This window comes from Nannospalax galili, unplaced genomic scaffold (genome assembly GCF_000622305.1).
Source record: "Nannospalax galili isolate Female #2095 unplaced genomic scaffold, S.galili_v1.0 scaffold63, whole genome shotgun sequence".
Lineage (NCBI taxonomy): Eukaryota > Metazoa > Chordata > Mammalia > Rodentia > Spalacidae > Nannospalax > Nannospalax galili.
This window is the reverse complement of record NW_008355272.1, coordinates 10728918-10752824: the sequence shown is the minus strand read 5'-3', so window position 1 is coordinate 10752824 and position 23907 is coordinate 10728918. Positions and strand designations below refer to the sequence as shown.

Genomic DNA, 23907 nt, shown 5'->3' with positions numbered 1-23907 from the left:
TTTCCTTCAAGAACCGGTCCTCTCCACCAAGACAGCCTGAGTGTTTACGAGACAAACACTTCTATGTGCTGTAGACATTCACAACTCTTATGAGCCATTTTATTTACCATGGGTATCAATTAGCCTGAGTCATGAAGCCCCACCACATTAAGGGCGACACGTGGTCCAATCACTGTTTTTAAAAGTCCACGTATTTCAAATTCTTCTCTCCAGCCATGCCTGGCTTCTCCCCCTTTGAAGACCTGGCCTCCGCAGCGTTTGTTCTTTAGATGGCAGTCCTAGGGAAGCCTCGTCTTCGGGAAACCTCTCTGGCACATTAGAGAAAACCACAGAGGAGACTTGAGCTGCTGTAGTTTCTAGTCCCTTACGGATCAAACGAAGCATGAGGGACATGCGGGGTGGGAGCGGAGACCTGAGGCAGGTGCGGGTGGGATTCCGCAGTGGCTGCGGATCCGGGCAGAGTGCGGCAGATTCTTAGGTTGGGATCGGAGCCAGGCGACGCGTTCGGTTCAGGGTCCCCGCCTGCCCTTCCTTCCCGGGAGCCCCTCGGACACGCCCCCCAGCCCCAGGTCCCCGCACGCGCTGCGGTCGCTCCCCACAGGCGCCCACGTGGTGGAGGCCGGAACAGGGTGATGCAAGAGCTCTGCGGGTGGGCGGCGCGGGACGGAGACGGGGGAGGCCTGGCCAGCACCACCCAGCCGAGCCGATCCCCATCTCGGGGCCCCCATATTTCCTCTCCCGGAGGGAGGGAGGGAGGCGACACTCTGCTAGCGAGCCTTCCCAGGCGTGCGCCGCGCCCTCTGGCGGCCGCCGGGGAGACCCGCCCTGGGCACGCGGGGCCGCCTGTCTGGATCCCCCTTCCGGGACTCGGGGGCCCGCGAAGGGATCGCAGCGCTCGGGGCCCTGACCCGAGCCACGCGAGCCGCGCCCTTCTCCCGCGAGTCCGGGGGACTCCGGGGCAGCGCCGCCACGGGCGCCCCAGCCTGGCGTGGAAAGTGCACCGCGTAACAGTCTTCAGGGGTCCCCTTTCTCCCAGGTGTGCCCCTCCCGCCACGTCCGGCCTTTCCACCACGCGGCGAAAAAATGCCGCATGCATGCATGCACTTATTTATTTTGCAGCAGCTGCAAGAAACAATGAAGCTTTTCGCCGAGCGGGCGGACGCGCTCTGCAGCCGCGCTGTTGTTTTCAAGGAAGCTGGGGACCCGCACTCCCCGCCCACCACGCCCGCCCCGCCGCCGCCGCCGCCGCCGCCACCGCCTCCCCGGCCGCCCAGTCCCTCCGGCGCCCGGGGCATTGCTTTTTGGGAGTCCTGCGAAAAGGGAGGGTGTGTGCCGGGCAGGCCAGCGCACTGCGGGTGGGGGCGGGGGCGTGGGCGCGCGCGAGTGGCTTGGGGAGCGCGCGGGTGGGGACGCGGGGGCGGTGCCTCCCTAGCCGAGCGCCCCACGCCCGGACTCCGCTCCGCACGTCCCAGCGATCCCAGTCTCCGGCTCTTGGCGTGCGCCGAGCCGGAGCCCAGCCCTCCGCGCGCCCAGGCTGCGGCTGTGGTGGCCTGGAGTGTGCGCGCGGGCACGTGTGCGCGGCCCCGAGAGCGCGCGCGCAGAGCCCCCAGTGTGTGGCAGCGGCGGCGCGGCGAGGTTGAGGCTGTTTACCAGCGTTAACTCTGCTGAGCAGGAAAAAAAAAAGGGGGGGGGTTGGAGAAAAAAGCTGAGGAGGAGCGAGCGCACCAGGCGAACTCGAGAGAGGCGAGGAGCCACACGGACGCCACCAGCGAACCTGTCCCCGTGCGCCCGCCCGGCGCTCGCGGACCCTCCACGCCCCTCCCGCGCCAGGGACAGCTCCACGACGCGCCGCGCCCGTGACCTTCAGCGAGCCGGAGCCCCGCGCCCGGAGCCGGCGGCGGGAGCCGGGGCGGAGCGGCCGGAGCTCTGAGCGCGGCGCGGCCGGCCCGCCGCTTTGTGTGTCCTGGATTTGGGAAGCAGCTCGCGGCAGCGGCGCTGAGGGAGGAGGCGGCGGCGAGCGGAGCCCGGAGGAGGAGGAGGAGCGGGAGGAGCCGGAGGAGGGGGAGCCGCTCATTCATTTCCACTCCGCATTCTGCCCCTCGCCGGTCTAGCCCGCGCCCCGGACTTCGGGCCAGACTTCGGGAGAGGCGTTGTGCTCTCCCGCCGCCCGGGCTCGGGCGTCCGAGGGGTGTCTGTTCGCTCTGGGGGTCGGGAGGCGTCGGTCCTCGTCCGAGGCGATCGGGGCTTCGCTACTGTTTCTTTGCAGTTTTCACCCCCTCTCCTGCTTCTCTGGGTTTGCAAATGGAGGCCGACGACGCCGACAGCCCGCCCCGGCGCGCCTCAGCTTCCCGACTCCGCCGCGCCGTGGGCCGCAGCTGCAGGCGCTGAGGGTCTCCCGCGCGCGGGGCCGGCCGGTAGCGCCTTCCGAGGGTCGTCGACTTCGCGCTTTCATTTGCAAAGAGCGTGAGGACTGAGTTGGAGACTTTTCATTTTCTTTTCCTTTTTTTTTTTTTTTTTTTTTTTTTTTTTTTTTTTTTTTTTTATTTGAGAAAAGGGAATTTCGTCCCAAATCAAAGGAATGAAGTCTGGCTCCGGAGGAGGGTCCCCGACCTCGCTGTGGGGGCTCGTGTTTCTCTCCGCCGCGCTCTCGCTCTGGCCGACGAGTGGAGAAAGTGAGTATGTGCCCGCCGCCCGCGGCCACTGCGGGAACTTTTCCTCCGAGGGGCTGCGCCCTGTTTTGTGAAACCCCAGTTGCCACGGTCGTAGCTGTCCCGGAAGGGCCCGAGTTCGTGGGTCGGGGGCCCCCACGGGCCCTGGCTCACCATCGTGCGCGGGAAGGGCCTCCGGGTTTTCTGTTTTGCTGTCCCGTGAGCGCTGTCCCGCGCGTGTCCTGGTGGGTGAGCAGAGCTTGGTCCCCGGCGGTTCAGTGGCGGGCCCACGCGCGGGGACTCGGTGGGCAAGTTGGCGTCGGGGTGGACCCCGGGGTCCCACCGCCCTCACCTCGCCCCTCCCGGGAGCGCTCCGCACCCAGCACCCATCCCAATCAGCGCGCAGAAGTGACAGCACCCTGGGCCGCTCCGCGGGTGTCCGCTGGGGTAGAGTGGGTGCCGGGTGGCGGGGAGTCGGAGCCGCCCGGCCCGCGGGGTGCAAGTTGTCCTTGAAGGGCGAGGTGCTGGGTGGGGAGGCCCCGCGGCCCCAGGACACGTTTCCCAAGATCGCCTTGCGGCCTCCTGTCGCCCAACTTGCTTGGCTCATTAGGCCCACCGCGTGCCTGGCCTTTTGCATCTCTTGAGCCCGATGGGTGGCGAGACCCCTGTCCCGCCACCTCTCGGTGCCCCGGGGACACCTGGCGCGACTCTGGGGTGCACGGAGTGGTCCCTGGTTCTCCCTAGGGAAACGTGGGGTCCCGACCTTCCATCAGCCTCGCTTCGGGAGGGGGTGGGGGGGCGAGTGATCCCCAGTCCGGAGGCTTCTGGGTCCGTCTCCTAGTTTCTACCCGGCCCTGGACGCCCCCTCTTCCCTGAAGCGTCTAAGGGGTGGTAGGGCATCAACCCATGCGCAGGAATGGGCCAGCGGTCGGAGCCGTCATGTATTTCCACACACACGTGCTCGCAGTGCGTGTGTCGCCGCAGCCGCAGCCCCACGACCACGCGTGGACACCTGGGCGCCCCCGGTACTGGGGAGAGGTGTGACGCAAGGTGGTTTAAGCTGCGCTAGGATCCGTAGTGTGGCAGCGGAGGGGAGGGTGTTTTGTTTTGCGAGCGCGGAGCCCTGGCCTTGGTTTTGTTGTGGCCGGAGTTGTGTAGCGCTGCCAACCCCCCGCCCCGCACTTCCTTTGTACATACTTAATAAGCAGGATCTCTCCACGCTCGCTATCGCTTGCAATCTGATAGCTTTTGTTTTGGTGGTGTCGGGTAGGGGTAGGTAGGGAAGCGGGGTGGGGGGGGCGGTCGCTGGGAGTCAGAACTCTATCGTGTTTGGAGACAGGGATGGGGGTTGTTCGGGGGAGGGGGCAAAACAACAAAAAAAACCAAGAATGTGGCAAACTGGTACTTTGGAAATGGTAATTTGAACACGATTAAAAGTTTGAATGCAGTCCCCGAGCTGGGCCCGGGGAGGTGAGGGCGTACTGGTGAGTAATGTGCATTAAGGGTATGCAGGTGGTGCCTATGAACTTGGAAGAATCACGACTGAGCCTTGAGCGAGTGAGGGGGAGAAACTGGAGGCAGTGCAGACTGTGCGGCCCCACCGCAGGGGTAGTTCACAAAGGCTGTTTCTATAAACAAATCCTTCTTAAACGTCTTTTAAGAAACGAGTTCACGGTGGAGTAAGAGCAGATCTTTACAGAGCTAGCTGTTTACTGCCTAGAGTGAGGCACAGGCTGGGGCCGACCTTCCACAAATGTGGGCTCTCCTGTTCTTTGTTTTCCAAACTTTGAGCATACTGTATTGGGTGAAGGCTTCCGGCTCTGTTCTGCTCAGGCGCTTAGATGGTGTTGGGGAACCGGGAAGGGTTTCTAGCCTTTAAAAGCTAAATATGGTTTAGAAGACATCGGAGAACTAATTTTACTGTGGCATACTATTGAACCGTGTACTTTCTCTACTTTTATTTAATATTAGAAGTTCTGAAATTCAAAGCAGCGATGGCCTTTCTTCTCCGAGCAGGACTCGGGCATTTAAAAACAAGGCAGAGCCTGGTGTTTGAGTATTCTTTGTCAAAGGTGGTGCTTTCTTAAGAACACAGACTGGAAGGGAAACGGTATGTTGTTCTTAATCCCTTGATGCTTCTTTAAAGATGCTCAGTTCCTTCAAACGTGATGGGTGGCTAGAAAGCACCCTAAATCCCTTATGAGGGCATTTGGAGTCCTATGGCACTATCTGTGCCCTTCCCTCTTCGTAGCTCTGAGGGGTTAAGTGACACATAAGAACACTAATTCGGGTTTTAGCCTAAAAGGTCCTAGACCACTTAAGGCAAGAGTAGGCGACTGAGTCCTGCCAGAGACCGATTCTTTTGAGCTGTAGGTTAGTGCAGCTTTGCAACATCACTTGCTGGTATTGTGTTCAGGAATTGGGGATTCCTCCTAGTGTGGCTGCAGTGGGGTAGTTTTATCAATTGGGCAGTGTGGAAGTTTCATGAAGCAGAGGCAATCCTGCAGAGGTTTGTTGCAGGAGAATGTGAGCAGACCGTCTAAATAAGGGAGTCTGGGAGTTAGGAGTGGCAGCCAGATAATCTGATGGCTGTTTTCTTTTTCGAAAATCAACACGCACTCTAAACTTGTGGCCATCTTCTAAAAAGAATTTAGTCATCTTTCTGCCCAGGGCACAGTTACATCCTATTGTCAGAGGACCAGTGGTATGCAAAATGTTGGTATTTAAAGAAGTTAGTGTTTTATTACCTACCAGAAGGAGAACCCAGAATAAGAACTTTTGAAAGCAAATTATAGTTTAGGTTTTCTGGAGGGAAATAGCACGTAAACTGTATTTTTGGAGGGGTAGTAAGGTGGGGATTCAGGATTTGAAGTTTAAAAGGCCACAAGTTTGATTTATCAAAAGGATTAGAAAAGAACAACTAAGAAAAATGCTGGGGTTGAATAGATTGACTTTTTAAACAATAGAAAAAGAGAAAGACGTGAGCTACAGATGACCACATCTTGTAGCATTACATCTACAGGAAATGGTGAGCCAGTCCATGGAGAGGAACACATTAGTGATTGCCAGGGTCTCTGGCAGGACAAGCTAGAGAATGACTGTTAATGGGTACAGGGTTTCTTTTGGGCATGATGAACATGCTCTAAACTTAGCTTGTGGTGATGGTTGTACAACTCTGAATATACTAAAATCACAGAGTTGTACATTTTAAATAAGTGAATTTCATGGTATATGAACGACACCTCACTGTTTTGTTTTTTAAGAAAATATGCTAAGATTGAAAATGCACTGTGCTGCCTAGGACGTAAAATTAGACTAAAATTATTAAAAACTTTCTTGAAGGTTGGTGTCGCTCTCTTTTTTTAAAAAGCCTGAGCTTTTCAGATCCATGAATTACTGCAATATAACAAATTGATAATTGAAGCTATAACAGCTGGGATTAGATGCCAGCAAGAAATAGACAGGCACAGGAGAAAGAATCTTGATCATATTTAGCTTGAGGATTGAGGGGTTGTATTAAACATAATACGCTGGCGTGCACATACCAGTGAAAGTCTGATTTTGGACAGTAAAATCCTCAACCTGAACCTGAAATGATGGTCTTTAGAGTTTAAGGAGCCTAGGCTAAAATCTCCAGTTTTATTGAAAAATGAGCTGTTTCAAGATGGCAAAGAAATTCCACTTCTTTGATGTACCATATTAACCACAAGTGTGGTGACCAGGAAGGAAGAACCGTTGGTTTTAAGGCAGTGATGTTTTTCTTTTCTTTACTTTCTTTAAAACATTTTTATTTATGAAATATTCCAGAATCTGAGTGGGAATGTCATGCTTGGTTACAGTTGTTGTTTGGGAACATATACAGTCTTCTTTTATTCAAATGAAAAAAAAATTCTTAGAACAAAAGATTAAAATGTAGTCAAGCATTTTTGTTTGCAAACTTTTGTGCCCTTATTCAGATGTATCTTGCTCTTTCCATAGGAACAAACCTAGATACTTGTGTGTCTTGGCTTTTGGTCTTTGTCTCAAGGTTACTTTATTAGTGAAAATATTTGCTGCTTTTGCCATTGTTGCAATATCAGATCCGTAATGAAAATCAACTATCATTTTCACTTTTTTTTTTTTTTTTTTTTAACCAAGGGGAGTCTTCACTGAACTGTTGTTTCCTTTTTAATCTGATTTCATTTAGTTTGTAAGAACTAGCTTCTAGCAACAAAATCTAGCCAGGCAGCAGTTAGTGGGCACCACTGTAGGAAGCTGAACTTGCACTAGGCAGTGTGTGAGCCTTTACAAAGAAAGAGACCTTTGCCTTTGGGGAACTTTCTGTATACTTGCATGAAAAGGTACTTGAAAAATCAAGTTTTTTCAGACCTGCCATCCAATGTACAGTTTTCAAATGGATGGTGGGCTGTGTTTTAAAGGCCCCTTGAGATACTAAACTTTTTTTAAAATTTGTTTTATTTTGTATATGAGTGTTTTGCCTGCATGCATCTAAGTGCACCCATATTGCAAAATGCCCACAGAGGTCAGAAGATGGTGTTGGGTTCCCTGGAACTGGAGTTACAAACGGTTATTAGCTGCTATGTGGGTGCTGGGAACCAAACTGGATCCTCTGCAAGAACACCCAGAGCTCTTTAAGGTTGAGCTATTGTACCAGCCCCTCTTTAAGACATTTTTTTAGACTTAAGGTCTGAAGTGAACCAGGACTACTGGTCTTGTGGGTGACCAGTGCTGAATTATTTTTACCTTACTGTATTTTTCTTTCATTGAAATGTCATCATGGGCCTTGATATACTATCTGCCCACCTAACCAGCTGTCTTTGTAACACTGGTATGACAGTTGTGATTGTAATGGTGCACCTGTGATCCTAGCACTTGGGAATCTGAGACAGGAGAAACACCAGTTTGAGGCCAATCTGGGCTACATTGTGAGACCCCCCCCCCAAAAAAAAACCCCAAAACAATAAAACAAAAAGTAGGAGTCACAGGTGTGTTCTTGAACGTTGCCTTGCATGATTTGAGTTACAAGGAAGATGGGACCAATTGCAGGTTTTCTCAATTCATTGCCTACATAGCTTTCTGATAATCATTAAGATGTGTTCATAATTTTAGGGTCTTTTGTAACTTAATAACAGACTATTTTTAGAAGTATGAAGGGTGAGAATGCAATGGAGAGACAATTATATCCTAAACGTTTTTGTCTTTTTAATCACAAGGCATACAAGACAGATTTTTCTCTGGGTTGTGATTTTTCTTCAGTTTGTTTTCAAAACTCATTTAAAACTCAGCTATACTTCATAGAAGAGGTATTTGTGCCTGCAGGCCAGCTTGATTTGAACTGCTTTTCTTAGCCAACTTATGACAGGTGCTATCTGAGCCCAAGAAACAAGCGCAAATACTTGCACGCATGCTACAGATATCTTGATGTCTGTTAGATGTTCTGAAGGGAAATTTTGAGCCCTTGAAAGACAACAGATGATACAATGAATGATGCATTCTAAGCTGTCCTGGAAAATAGTGTTTGGGCAGCAGATTAATGTGGGAGTTTTCCAGTTCCTTGTAAAGATATGATTTGGCTTAAATTTGAGATGGAGGGGACAACAGTTTCATTGTTTGTGACACTGAGATCTATGAACATTGAGGGGGACATAACTGACGTCCAGTGTTTGCAAATATTAAAAACCGGAATATGTATATACACCCTTATCTCACTCTCTCCCACCCTAAAGATCTGATTTGTTCAAGCAGAGGACTTAGGTTAGTAAAGAAAGGATTTTCTTTTTTCTTTTTGTCTTTTTGAGACAGGGTCTCCTTGTAGCCCCTCATTACATAGACCAGGCTGGCCTCGAACTCACACAGATCCGCCTGCCTTTGCCTCCCAAGTGCTGGGATTAAAGGCGTGCGCCACCGTGCCTGGCCAGTAAAGAAAGGATTTTTTAAAAACAAGTTAGGTTGTTACCTCAACAGGTGTGTATTCCCTTGGTATGATGAAATTTGTTTCTTTTGTTAATTTGTTTTGGAATTGTTTGACTAAAATATTATTAATATCTTTGATTTGGAGACTTTGGATTTCTGAAGATGGATTTGTGTTTTCAAATGATGGCCAAGTGCACTCAGATTTTGAATTTCTGAAGATGGGACTGGAGAGATGGTTCAGTGGTTTAGGAGCACTGACTGCTCTTCTGAGGACCAGAATTTGATTCCCAACACCCACATGGTGGCTAACAACCATCTGGAACTCCAGTTCCAGGGGATCAGACTCCCTCTTTTGACCTCCATGGGCATTGCACAGCATGGGTGCACTTACATACATGCAGGCAAAACATTCATATGCATAATAAAAGTTTCTGAAGATTTCCTTTTCATCTGTGCCCGTTTCGCTTTATTAAATTGATGAATTTCAGAATCTTAAGGTTGGTATTTCTTGAGAATTCATCCACCCTCTTCCTTAAATACTAGTTGAGTACTCGCGAGGCTCAGATCTTTAGGCTAGAAATTCTTTTAATCCTATATCTTTTTTTTTTGGTCTTTTTGACCAAAAAGGACTGGAACTTGCTTTGTAGACCAGGCTGGCCTTGAACTGACATAGCTCCTCCTGCCTGTTTCTGTCTCCTGACTGCTGGGACTAAAGGTGTGTACCACCATGCCCGTCTTAATCCTGTGTCTTATAAAGGTACGAATAAAACCTTAAAAATTATTGCTATGTTTTTTAAAGAACTAAAGGAATAAGCTGCTAAACAAGACTTTAATTTTCTTTCTTTTTTGTCCTGGGCTATAAGAACTTATAAATGGAAAGATTGCTATTCTGATTTTACTAAAATAGAACAGAAAATAGTTTCTTTTATGATGAGAGATGAACACCATGATTGCAGTAATGTTTACAGTATATTAATTCTGCTCTTTAGCTTTATATTTATCCTGAAAGTGGTTAGTGCTGGTGGGGGAATGTGTTCATGAAGCTCAGGGACCCTCCTTTTGTTGCCTCCTATGTTGCCTGATGGGCTTGGCGCTTACGATTTCTGGGTTGGAGTGTCTAGGTGATTAGCTACAAAAGGAAAATATGTACATGTTCCAATCGTTTATTGCAGAGGCAGGGATGCCTGTCTTAAATTGCTTATATTGCAATAGAATGTAAGAAAGTTTTGTTTACCTGTTTTTCTTGAGATTATCTTGCTATGTAGCCCAGGCTGGCCTTGAAAAGTATTCACTTTTCTCTTGCTTCAGCCTCCTTAGTGTTGGGATTATAGGCCTGTGCCACCACTGGGTAGAATTTATTTTAAAGATTTTAGAAAGTGGTTTATTACTATTCCGGAATATTCTTGGTGGTAATGGGGGCCAGGAGTTTAACATTTTATTCTTTCATCTCCTCACTTTCTTAGCCCTCTTAACCACATAGGCTACTTGTTTAACAAGAGTTATGCAATACCAGTCAGCATTGTGTATGTCCACCCATATGTCCAGATTCTGACTGACTGAAGTGCATTGTTATTGGGCTTTTCTATGTTTTTATTTGCTGGTTTCATTTTAACATGGCACTTTCTTTATACTGGCTTCAGAATTGTCAGTTTTAAAAGCATATTGCTTTTGAAATTAATCTTGACATGGGATAATGAATATATTTTGACAGTATTAAAATACATATATTTTATAGAGCAGAACTTGAAAGTTTTCTTGCACATTTTGCATGCTTGTTTGGCAATGTACTCAGTGTATGTCTTTATGAAATTGGTTATTGAAAATACTTCTGATTAAGTAAATGAGACATTACCAATTTTGAATCAGGTGAGTTTTAATTAATAGCTCTTTAAGGCATAGAAGCTTGATGGTAATTAGGGAGCAGTGAGTATATATACCAGATTTTTCTCCAAATTGAAGTGCCTTAGTAACTTTTGATAATTTCCTGGAAAAGTAAGAAGCATCTAGAAAATTCCAGATGTCAGTCCTCCATCCAGTTGACTACATAGGTTTGATGAGAGCATTCAGAGTCACTAGCTGTCCACTATATTTAGATTGTAGAACCTTCGTCAGTTGTGCCCGTATTCAACTGTGTCATCTTGTATTTATTTTCCCCGGTGGTTTTCCCTGGGCTTCACTGAGGTGATGCTCAGACTCCCAGGCTCTGGACTTGAGGGGAAGCCCCATTAAGAGGTTCTGCTCCACTCTTTTGGTTCTGTTCCTTTTTGGAAGTTAATGGGCTTGTGGCATATGACAGGCTATAGCATAGGATAGTGGAATTACAGGAAGTTACTTGGTTAGGGTAGATGCTGCGTTCTCAGCGTTTGAGCATGCCCCTCTGAGCTTTTTACCCACCAAGAATGGCCTGGGATGGAACTTCTAGTCACGCTTCTGTTATGCAGCCTGGCCTTTTTTGGAGAGATTGGTTAATTGAATGTTTCCTCTCAGCCTCACTGTTCTCACCCAGATTTTGCTCCCTGTTTCTATGGCCTGGAATGGTTTTCCTTCCCATACTGGACAGTGGAAAGCGCTGCTCAAGAGCCCTAGAAGGTCACCTGGGTCGAGATTCTGTTTAGTCGCCAATCAGTTCTTCAGTATGAAACATGCCATTTAACTTGTCTAAGTCCCAACAAAAGTGTGGAGACTGATCATTGTGGGAGAAGTTGTTCCGTTTCTCACTGTAAACAAAATAAAAATATTAATATATTTAGAAAACTAAATTCAGGAGAATTGGGGGAGGGAAATGTGGGTTTTAATTTTCACTGCCTTTTTTTGGTTAAGTTTCAGGGAGTGCTATAAAGGAGGGTCAAGACTTTAATTGTGGAAAGGTAGGGTGCAATGCCAGTCAACTCCTGTCCCCAATCACACTGATCATCCTCTCTGTGATCTTCATAGGCAAGAGATGCCATCCTTTATTTTCAGGCTCAGAGTCTTCCTCCTCCATGAAGTTTCCTTCTCTAACTTGCATAGATCTGACTGTACCTCTGAGCAGAAACCCTGCTGGGCTGTTGACAGCAATGCCCTGTGTCTTGCTCCCTGACTGCATTACAGTGCCAGAGAGGCTGCTTTGAATCTCTGTTCTTCAGATGTGAGGCAAAGTGTTTAATCTTCCTGTGTCTTTGTTTCCTCATCTGTGAAGTGATAACGGTACTAGAACTCATTTCGTACATTTATCCATAAAGTTAAAGGACTTAATGCTCTTGTCAAGTGCTTAGAGCAGAACCTGGCACCTACTCAGCCCTTGGACATGAGCTGCCTAGAGAGGTGCCATCCTTGAGCAGACGTTTTCTTTGTGCCAGAAAAAGACATACTCACTGTTTTCAACCTTTAATTGGTGTGGCGCCTGGCGCATAGTAAGTGCTCAATAAATAATGTATTTTGTGATAAAAATCTTATTTTACTAAGGTGCTTTACAAGATAGGGTTTTGCTTGTAAAATGCAGTTACGTGGGTGAGATGGCCCAGGGGAAAGTTGCTTCTGCCAAGTCTGATGGTCTGAGTTTTCTCCCCAGGACCTAACTCTTAAAGTTGTCCTCTTGTTTCCGCATGAGCTCCGTGGAATGCTTATGTCCCCCCTCTCTACAAATCAATGAATGTAATAAAAAACTTGACCCCTCCCCTACGGTTATGCCATCTTACTTTTTGTTCTATAAGCATGGCCAGTCCTTGCGGCTCACCTTCCATTTCAGAGATCTGTTTGTCTTACTTTCTCCCTTAAACCTTTTTTTTTGTCAGTTTCTATCAGGGTCTGAGAGGTGTCCAGTGTGCATGTTGTCCATCTCACCAATGCGTAGGTGCCATCTAGTGGCCACATGGAAAATTCAGCCTCCTCCATAACTGAATTAGGTAGGTGTCCAGAGCTAGGATGAGAAGCAATCCCCAGGACTTGCCTACATTTTCCTTTCTGGCCTGATTCCTGGGAACTGATTGCAAGAAAATGTGGATGCTGCAGGCCTCTTTAGAAATCACTGTGCCATGGTTTGGGATATTGTTTGCTCCACTGGTTAGTGAGCTGAGTCAGTGACAGGATTAAGTCTTCTGAAGTGAGGAAAACATGCTTCCTGTACATCTTGGCAGATAGTTGTTAGACATGGTACATCTTTCACAATTACAGTTCTAAGATATTTTTAATAGCACTTTTATAAGTGAAAAGTTTAAAAAAATTTTTCTTGATGAGAGATTTAAAAATAGCAAAAAAAAAAAAAAGCCCAAACACTTCTGGAGCCAAGCGAGATGGTTCAGCCGGTAAAGGCACTTGCTGTGAAGTCTGATGACTGACTTCAATTACCAGAATTCACATGGTAGAAGGACAGAACTGTTGGCCTCTGACCTCTACATGTGTACCGTGCGTGGCACATGCATTCCCCTCCCCTCAAATATAATTGAAAGGCTAGCCTCAAACTTGGAGAGATCTGCCTGCCTCTGCTTCCTGAGTGCTCAGATTAAAGGCATGTGGCTACCACCTTGGGCTATTTTATAGTCAGCATACTCGCCCACCAGAAGTCCTGATACTGGGTAATTACAAACATCATTACTGATGTTAGGCCATGCACTGATTGCATCTTCTTAGATATTTTGTCTCCACGTTTGCTTGATAATTTCAGAATCTACTCCCACTTTCTCAGTGACATGGTATATAATGGGTAGTAGCTGTAGACCCCTTCCTCTGTGGTTGCTTTTTGTTATTTAGTTTGGAAATCATTTGCCTGGCTGAGAGGACTTCAGCTTGCTTTCTTCCCAGACGTTCTGAGCAGCTCTACCAGCTATCTCTCAAGCAGGCTTTGAATAGTGCCAGGAATGTAAGGCACACTTGATGTTTGACTGCCCTGTATTGATTGATACAGAGCCTAGCATAGAGTAAGTACTCAATAAATGTGTGTTATATAATCAAAACTTCATTTTGCTAGGGTGTGTGAGAAGAATTAATGGATTCATTAATTTTTTTTTTTTTTAATTTGCCCAGGTAGGGAGAGGCTCCTGTGCCTGTGCAAGTTTATTATTTCTTTTTTTTTTTTTTTTTCTGGCGTTCCTTTAAGAATTAGCCAACAATTGTCCCCACTTGGTTTTCTTGGTGAAGTCAGTAAAAAGTTGTCTTGAATCGTGGCAGGGACAATATGGCACTCTTGTCTTTTAAGTGTCTAACAAAACCTGTGATAGCTGACCATTGGGCCACGGGGGAAGTGAAACCTGTTCCTTGTTCTTTTAATACCTCTGACAGAAGAAAGTTTACTTGTTGGGGCAGGTGTGAGGAGACTCCTGAACTTAACACCCAAGAAATTATTGCTAAAGGCTTGCTACTCCTGAGGAGACAGACAAGGTGAGATAGTTCTTGTATAAATTGTAAAAACAGAATTGTTGAACTTTTTTTTTCCCAAGTGTGGCTTGTAGAAAGCATCTTGTACAAAAATTACGCTGTGAATAGTAAGTTTGGTGGATGTGAGCTCTCCTGCCTCCCCTGCCCTTAGGGAAGCCACGCTCTCCTCCAGGTTTGTTGCCTCCCTCTCTCAGATGCCTGGAGACATATTAGAAAGGAAAGTACAAACCTCAGTGCCCATCTGTAACTTGGAATATTGCCACTCTAGCATGTGGGCTGTGGGAACTATCAGTAGTGTCTCTGAAATGCCCAGCAGAGCTGGCCAATAGAAGATTGGATCTTTTCCTTACCTTCTATTTGGGGTCAGCTTTTGGAAGCATGGTTCAAGGTTGCATCCCCACTTGAGAGGAGGGAGTATGAGGTCAGCAGTGAGGAGGATACAAAACCCTGTTTTCTCTGTCAAGACTTAATGACTTCAGGGCCTCTGCTCCATGGAGAACATTAGGAAAAATGCTTGATATTGCTTATTTATTTTTACCCAAAGACACTTGTCTAGTTGGGAAAACTCAAATACAGGCAGAACAGCCCTAATTTACAATCTGAAATGTTGAAAAACCCAGAATGTTTTTAACATCTATCTTGTCAGTGCTCAAAAAGTTTCAGATTTTTAGAACATTTTGGATTTTCAGATTGGAGATACCCAACTGTTAAAGTCTATGCAAATATTTAAAAAAAAAATCTCCAACTCTGAAACACTTCTGATTCTAAGCTGTCCTAGTTAGTTTTTGTTACTGTGATAAAATACCATGACCAATGGCAGCTTGGGGGAGGGGGTGGGTTATTTCACCTTACAGCTTACAGTCCATCATGGAGGGAAGCCAGGGCAGGAGCTCTAGGCAGGAACCTGGAGAAGAGGAACTCTGCTTGCTCCTATGCAGCCCAGGCCCACCTGTCCAGGGATGGCTCCATTCATAATGGGCTGGGCCCTGCTACGTCAATTAAGGATCAAGAAAATGCTCACCCACTGACACAGGCCAACCTGATGGAGGAAGTTCCTCAATTGAGGTTCCCTCTTCACAGGTGACTCCAGTTCTGTGTGAAATTGACAAAAACTAACCAGCACATAAACATTGCAGATACTGGTGAACAGTAAGAAGCAATGTGTGTTCAGTAATAAATTATGGAATCTGAGTTTGAAGAAATGCTGGGGCCTTTCCAGAGATTGGTCTTTGAAAGGCTGATGAATCACTTATGAAGCTTTACTGTGCCTCCAGTGTTCGATTCAAAGTAGTGGAGACAATAAGGGTAGGTGGTAGCCTGCTCAGATGGAGTGGAGGGTAGGTGTGAGAACCAAATACTTCTGGGGAAGGAACTTGACTAATAGGTAGATAATGGTGAACTTAAAAGCCATTGGAGCACTTTAGTGATGAGAGGAGACAAGAATTTTGGGGAAGGAACAGATGTGATGAAGGAAGCAATGAGCATGGGGCCAGGAAGGGACCTTTTATCTCTAGACACAAGATCAGTGAAGCAGGAGCTGGCTTAGCCTAGCTCTGTGGCATGGGAGTGGGGGTGAATGATGAGGCTGAATTTCTTCCTGTTGGGGTGTTGCGCTGCTTGGAGGAGTTGGTAAGGTAACGACCCCAGGCCATGGCTAGGGGAACTGTGTAGAAGGTATCTGGTCTGGAGGTCTGGGCTAAGCAGCACAAAGGAAACCCTTAAGGAGACACCCAACACCTCTGGGTGCAGGTTGGGGAGAACCTAGGGAACAAGGACCCAGTGGGGCCTTCTCCATAGAAAGCCCTCTGGAAATTACAGAATTTACCTTTTTCATTAGAACTGGACTTCAGGAAAGTGGTCATGTTTCCCACCTCCAAAAATAAGTGTTATCTTTTCAGGCAAGCATTCTTGTCATTTGTTGCTGGGTGCTGCTGCTTTCTAAGTTTTAGAACAAGCCAGGCTAGGAATGACTCTTGCTTCCTTCTGAGCTGGGTCAAATGGATCTGAAGATGGCCTTAACCTGTACCACTGCTGTAGCCTTGGCTCCCAGTGGCTGGGACTGGGAAGCAGCCCCTGCTACCCTGTGGTGCCAGCCAACATGGTAGGATGATTTCCAGCCTTGCTGTTCTAGCTGAGAGGAATGATTTGTTTAAAGGGAGATGCCAACTTTATGTCCTGGTCTGGGCTTTGCTACTGGTGCTTTTTAACATGCAATCATTTATGATTTTAAATGGATTGGGCACATTGTGATTCTTGATGAGAAGTAAGTGTAGGGCCTTAGGATTGTGGTCCTAGCTGCTAGGCTCTGCCACTGGAACTGTTTGTTTTCACTCACAACTAACATATAAAAGCATGAGAATGTGTGAGGCTTTGTAGGAAGGTGATACCCTTTTGTCTCTGGGCCTTTACTTGTGGGAATTTTAGTGCCTTCTGAAATTTAAACCATTTTCACCTGTTCTTGTAGCAAGCTTAGATTTTAAGTGTCTCAAAGAATTTGAGAGTTCGTTTTTTTTTTTTTTGTTTGTTTGTTTGTTTTTTTTTTTTTTGGCTTGCCCCAAGTTTCCAACAAAGTGGTCTGCTTTTTCCTGCCTGCTCTTTCATTCCTATCTCGCTTGGTGAACCTGGCTCTCTTCTGAGCTTAGAACGAGAGGCTGAGCTATTGACTTAGCCTGGCAGTTATTTACCCTGCCACTCTGCTTCATCTGGAAAATGGAAGGAAGCGGTGGTACCCACCTTTTAGGATTGCTACAAGTACCTTCTGAGTGATTGTGGAGAACGCTCTTGACCTCTGCCTGTCATAGACACCAGGAGTTGGTTGATGTTGTTCTTAAGATGGAGGAATACACACTAGAAGTTATTTACTCTCATGAGAGAGCAAGAGGAAAACACAGCTCTTTTCTGGGTGTGCACCAATCCTGATGCTTGCCCTCTACCTGCTCTTGCTGATTCCCACCATGGTTAAGACACTGGCTTCACTTTGTATAGAGTTTCACAAGGGCCCTGTGAAGAGATAGAAACATTCCTCCTCCCTTGCCCATCCATCCCTCTCTTTCTTCCCATACCACACCTATCTCCAGGGAAGCGTTAAAACATCTTCCTCCAGGAGATGGATTATTTGGATTCCAGATACCCGTTTCTTAAGGCCCATTTGTCCTGTCCCAGGGGCCAAATGACAGAAATGAATCAATGATACATTGTTTGTGGTCCTGTATCCCTTTGCTTTTTTTCCTTCTCAAGGATGGAGCAGTAATTGGGGTTATGTGGCTTCTGCGTAAGAGCTAGAGGTGAAGGGTGTGGGAGTAAAATGGGGGTTATGCATCTGAATTCAGAACACAGGCTCTAAAGTACAGGGATCTGTGTGTCCAGGTGACTGGTTAGGATAACTGAAGTTGAGAGTGGGGAAAGTTGAAACCCTGTGGCCCTTGTAGATGGAGAACTTCCCACGGGAGTGGGTGTTTGCAGAGACTGGACCCTGGGGTAGCTGGAGAAGTCTTCAGTGGAATCCTGACACATCACTTGACTGATAAATGTTTTCAGGAGAGCCTTTTTTCTAGGACAGAGAGCAGGAGCTGGCCTCTTGCTCTGCTCATGAATTATACAGGAACCAGGAACTGTGTTTAAGCCCATCTGTGTCAGTGTGTTAGCCAGGAGTTAGGTGGGTTTGCTAAATGTTTCCAGGTGGGGAAGTATGTTTTAAGCCTGGAAAACTTAACCACCTCCACAAATCCTAGTCAATAATGATACTATTTCCATTTTGTGACCATAGGTCTCTTAGGAAGTGGGATAAATTCCTTTACTTTAAAATTAATTTGATGAACCCAGTAAGCCCATGAAAAGATGTTGGATTTCACTAGTCATTGATGAAATGAAAATCAGAGCCACGACTGATAACACTCATAACTCTCACTATGATTTTATGCTGTTAGAAAACCGGACAGTAACAAGTATAACCAGGATGTGGAGAAATTGGAGCCCTGTGCATCAGGAATATGGGTGGCGGAGACCCTGTGGAACATGGTATGCAGGGCTCCTACAAAGTCAAGGGTAGAGTTGTCATGTGACCCAGCAATTCTGCCTTTAAGTTTATGCCCAAAGAAAGTGAAAGCACGGGCTTAAACACCTGTTTGTATACCAGTGTATGGCAACGAATAACGATTTTTAATAGCCCTGGTAGATATTTAATAGTGAATGCATTGATGGCTAAACAGATACACAAAACGTGGCATACACATACAGTGGAATGTTGTTCGACCTCAGGAAGGAAAGGGTCTGCCACAGAGGGTGACGTGTTATAGGGTGGATGATGTCGAACATATTATGCTAGTGAAACTTCAGTTGTATTTATTTCATTATAATTTTAAAAAGAAAAGCTGTCTGTGTTGACTGATTCAACAGTGAGCACATACCAAGTGGCCTGTGGAGGAGACATTCCAGAGGACCAGTGCCAGCTCTGGAGGCCATACTGGAAGGGCAGGTGCTGCTCTGGGCTGCATCATGACTGCTGCAGCATCATACACAACAAGGGAAGGTGAAGCCAGGAAGTCTTGAGAGAAAGGCAGATTTGTGCTGAGCATCCCTGGTGGGGTCTGCTTTCCAGAACTAGTCACAGAACTACAGACAGTCCTCCTCTCAAGGAAAGGAAGTTCAGAGTCAAACGCCAAGCCATCCAGGTCACACATGAAATTTATTGCTAATCAGCCATGTGATGTGTAATTGCTTTTTCATTTTCTCATTTTTCCAGAAGAGAGATTTGTCTAGATACTTGGTTCACTCCTTGATTATACTGGAAGTTTTTCATTTGTTTTGACAGCTCAATTTTTTATTGTAAATGCACTGCCCTGTCACGTAGGGAGTCCCGATAGGAAGAGATTGGCTACTGTAGTCAAGAATCCAAAGTGTCTGAATGTAGACACTGGCCAGAGACTTCTCTTCATAGGTTGGGAACCTATGGAGGTCTGTGCTGCTTGAGGACACAGGACATGTGCTGTGGGGCTTAGGCCGGGATGCCTCAACTCCAGAATGAACTCTCTGGGGCCAGTCCTTTGGACTTGGTTGTCATAATCTAGTTTAACAAGTCACAGGACTCAGGCCTGGACCTGCCGAATTCCAGACAAGATTGTGAGGTAACCGAGCCTGTCTGGCAGCGAGAGGAGCTTCCTCCACCCCACTGACCCACCACAGCTTTGGCCTATGGGAGGAACCACTGCTGTGTGTGCAGATCAGACTGGAATTTTTCCTATATCTCAAAAGCAAACCTGAGTGACCCTTCTTGCCTTTCCCAGCCTTCTCAGGACTGTTGCCTACCTGTCTGTGTGCCTGTTTTGTCTGATCATCATGCAGAAGGTGTCATGTGACTAGAGGCGGGCAGCCCCTTTGTTTGGGTTGGTGATGTATTCCTGTAGCACAGTGTGGATGTCTTGGCCATCTCTGGATGGCACCACAAGTTCCATAGGCTGGGTGGCTTAAACAGACACTTGTCACAGTTCTGGCCTGGAGGCTCAGTGTTCCAACACCAGAATGTCAACTAATTTAGTTTCTGGTGAGGGCTGACTTCTTGTCTTATCCCCAAGTCTTCATGTGGCAGAGAGAGCAAAGGTCTCTTCAACTAAGGCACTGATCCCATCAAGGGGCACAGTCTTTCCTTATGACCTTATTTAAACCTAGTCTTGTCCCTAAGGCCCCACCTTCTAATACTATCCCCTTGGAGCCTGGGGCTTCAACATGAATTTTTAGGGGCATTTGGTCATACAGTCTCTAATAATGGAATGATGTGCCATAGTTAAGAATTCTCAAGGTCATGATTCTCTTTATATATGTTCTTGGCCAAGTCTGAGAGTTGGTTGCAAATTAATTTTTAAGACTTATGTGGCATTGGCTATCTAAGTGTACATCAGCCTTTCATATCCATGGGTTCACAACCATGAATTCAACCAACCACTAATATTTAGAAGGAAGAAGTGTGCCTGTATTGAACATGGGGTCTTGTTTCTTGTTATTCCCTAAGAAATAGAGTCTAGTGTCTATGCTGTACTTAAAGCATGGGGAAGGATATCGGGAGAAAATGAACACATTCTATGCAGCTACTTTTTGTATGAGTTTGAGCCTCCTGAGATTGATATTTGCAGGGGGTCCTGGGATCAGCACCCCTGCCCCAGATGCCAAGGGACCACTGAACATGTTTTCAGGTTTGCACTGAGCACATTTGATCTTTCAACCAAGTGCTTGCAATATGCAGTTCGTCTGTATACCCCATTGTTTTTCTTGAAGTGGATGCCATTTGATCGCACTCATTTATTGGGGGAGTTACAGGTGATTCCATCTCCTACTTCAGTACAAATACAGGTGCTTATATTAAATTCTGCAGGCATTACATAGAAGGAAATTATGCTCCAAGGGAGTTGTAACCTTCATTTTTTTTTGAAAACCCAGTTCCATGTAAATTCCTTCTCCCTCTTCATCATGGTCAGTATGTTCTTATCTGACCTATGGAATTCGGGCAAAAGCAGTGCATTCTGATCCTTCCCTGGGGTCTGTTTTGTGAAGCTGACCCTGGCACCCATGGGTTGGAAGGGGGTGCCATAGAGCACAGGCCTGCTGCTGCTGCTCCCTTCAGAGCTGGTGAAACGGTACTTCTTCTCCAGCAGATCCAGAAGGCTGGGGAGGTGGCTGCTAATTGTTTATAAGCATTAACTGTTTACCAGTCATACTTGCGATTTTGAATCTGACCCTGCTATTATGTTGTTTGTTTCTGTTCACAGCTGAGCCTTAAGCTGGGTAGATTTTTGTGGTGAGTCACTCCCATGATGGTAAAACTGGTATCGATCAAGCCTAAACCATCCTGCTAATCCTGAATCCTGAGAGCCATTTAGAGAGAGATGAAACAGTCTTACGGTTTCCTTCAGCTGGGAACCCCAATCTCCATGATCTGTGTGCACAGGCAGGTTGGGCTTCTGGGTTGGACTTTCTGCAGCCAGATAGTCCCCCTGTATCTGCTGTTCTGGGCCCAGGGGTGTTTAACATGCTTCTTGGACCCCTTGCTTCCTTAAATGAAGAGAAGACAAGCCTCTGTGATTCTCTCTCTCTCTCTCTCTCTCAAAAAAATTTCTCTCTCTCTCTCTCTCTCTCTCTCTCTCTCTCTCTCTCTCTCTCTCTCTCTCTCTCTCTCTCGTCTTTCTTTCTCTTTCTCTTTCTGTCTCTCTTTTTTTCCTTTCCAAATTCCACCCAGGCTACCTGCTTGTCTTTTCAGGAACTGCACAGTTATTTGTGGAGAATCAGTGACTGTTTTTTCCCCTCAGCCCTGACTTGGAATTCCTGAGATGTAGCTGCTGGAGGATTAGAGAGTTGCCTGGAGGGGCAGATTCACTTACTGAAGTGAATTCTTTTGGGCTGGTGTACAGGCAGTGGTTGAGTGTTAGAGATGTAGGCAGGCATGATGGGGCAGGAGGACATTGAAACCTTTTACTTCTGGGCTCTGGGAATTCAGTCCTCCCACTCCAAATCCCTTTAGGGCTACCAGCTCACACCCAGCTTCCTGAAGTCCCCTTGGCAGCCTTATCAGGTAGGTGTCATCAGCAAAGTTTGCCAGCTTTGAGTCCTGAGGATGAAGCCACATTGGGTCCTAAGGGATGTTGTGGTCCCTGCAGATGCTGGACTTGTCCATGGCGCTGGGATAGCCTAAGGATGCCATTGATTCAGTGTCATTGGGCAACAGAGTTGGGGTGATTGGTGTAACTTTTTCTATAGAGAGATGAGGCAACTCAGGGGTCCCACAAGATGCTGGGCTGAGCTGGGTAGAGAGGATTCTGTTTTGTAGGTGTTGGATAGTGGTGCAAATCTGAGTGGGTGTTCAGGGAGGGGCCTGTGGAAGTAAAAACAGTCTTCACTTGTTCTCAGGGAGACACTGTAGCTGACAGGTTTGACTGAGTAAAATGCAAACACATTACAGACAAAATTGCAGGAATGCCTTCATACCTGCAGGGGCCAGGTGCTCTTATCCTAGCTTACCTGCTTCAAAGGACCAGTACAGGCTGGGGCTCACTCTGCCAACTGGCACTAGCAGCAAGGGGAGACACTCAACAACCCCCTCCACCCACCAGCAGACCATCTATTACAGTCACAGTCTGTAAAGGGGAAGAGGACCCAGCCTCAGAGGTGACAAAACCTCAATTGAAAACTTATTCCAGAGTCCTGGGGGTAAAGGAAAAGGGGTCCCACTATAAAGAATATTCTGAAATTTATAAAATATTTTCAATTACTTTCTATAGAAATTAAACATACAGCTATATGAGCAGGTAATGTTGGATGACAAGTTTACAAAAACTGTGTGTTGACCTAAGAAGAAAGCAAAAAGTCATCTCTGCTGCATATGGAGCACTCCTGGGAGGCCTTTTCCCTGACATCCTGAGTGAATCTGCCAGTGCAAACATACTCCAACAGCAATAAGGAGCAGCAAGTCCAGTTAATATAAGCCAGAGAGGTCTTCCCAGTATATCCCCGGGCCCCCTTCTTCCTATTTCCTCCACAGCCTTCCCAAAAGGCTCAAGGTCCTTTCTCAAACACCAGGAGCCTCCGGTGTGTTGCTTTAACTCTGCACCACAAACAAAAAGTTCTTAAAGTACTCTTTTTGCTCTAAGAAACACATTCCACAGCCTGGCTGCTAAAGACCTCCCAAACTCCAGCCTCATTCCTCAGTACACTTCTGCCTTGCTTTGAACCTCATTCTACATTTTTAAAGTCCTGACCTCCAAGCCCCAATTGGCCTCCATTGGTCACAATGATCTCTTCCTTAGTTTCCATTCAGTTGTTTCTACCTCAGCAGTAGAAGTGGCAGAGTGAGCCCCAGTTTCTACTGGTCCTTTGAAGCAGGTGAGCTAGGATAAGAGTACCTGGCCCCTGCAGGTATGAAAGCATTCCTGCAATTTTGTCTCTAATGCAGTTTGCATTTTACTTAGACAGTCAAACCTATCAGCTACAGTGTCTCCCTGAGAACAAGTGCTGATTGTTTTTAGTCTGGATAGAATGTTTGGCAAAGTGGAGTGTTTAGGGTCCTCAGTGCGTGCATTACAGGTTCAACTTTGGGGAGGAGTAACAAAGCTGACCAGGGTGGGGACAACAGGCTCTGTGTGTAGAAATCTTGAACTTTCAGCCCCCATTAGCAGCATGGGAAACAAACTTCATTTGTAGAGAGCAAGTTCTAGCTGAGTTTTTAAATATGGGGGTGACATTTGTATTATGGTGGGGGCTTTCTGGCTAGTTCATTTACTCTGGCCCTGCTCTCTTAAGTCTCAGTTCTTTTACGATTCGAAAAATAATGCAGGATACCCAAGATTTTTAAAATTCCTGGCTTTGTAGACTTGACTACATAAAAGAGCCAGGGTTTTCCTGCTGGCCATTTCAGGATCAGCAGTTTCCCACTTCCTGATTCATGGCTTCCAGGATTTGTAGTGCCTGTTAAACCACCCCCCCCCTTCTAGTTTAAAAGCAGCTATTGACAGAAAAATAAATAGCAAAATCTCTATCCTAGAAATTCTGCTTCCTGTTGTCCTGTTGCACTCTGAAAAATAGCTTTGCAAGTTCAGGCTCTTGTTTGGGCTTTTGAAAGGAATTCTTGAGATCTTTTTGTTTGGATAGCCTGTATGAAGGCGATAAGTTCAAAGGACTTCAGCTTAATCAGCACTGAGTGCAGAGGCTGTATTTTAGGGGCTGTTACACTTTACAGTGTGCATCTTGATATGAGTGACAGTAACCTGCCAAGTTGGGGCATACTGGCATTTTTCACAATGCCAGTTATTTCCTCCATAATGTTTAGTGTTTATTTTTGAAAGGTGTATTTCGGCACAAATTACATTTTGTGACCATGAAGGAATTGGGATGGTTTATGTTGCAACAAGAGAGAAAGAGCCAAAGAATGAAGCCAGTTTTAAAATGGCAGTTTCCCCACCATGCTTCTTTGTGAAGAGTGCAGATCAGTGAATGTGCTGGAAGTTCAAATTCA

At 46.7% G+C, this 23907-nt stretch overlaps 1 protein-coding gene across 1 annotated transcript in view; it reads left to right on the top strand.

Moving 5' to 3' along the window:
- The first annotated feature begins 2532 nt into the window (after positions 1-2532).
- Igf1r (insulin like growth factor 1 receptor) overlaps positions 2533-23907 on the top strand; it is a 282994-nt gene continuing 261619 nt past the window's right edge. Inside the window, exon 1 of the mRNA XM_008852347.3 lies at positions 2533-2672. Coding sequence (XP_008850569.1) covers positions 2579-2672 — 94 coding nt within the window. The 5' untranslated portion in view covers positions 2533-2578. The remainder of the gene's footprint in view (positions 2673-23907) is intronic.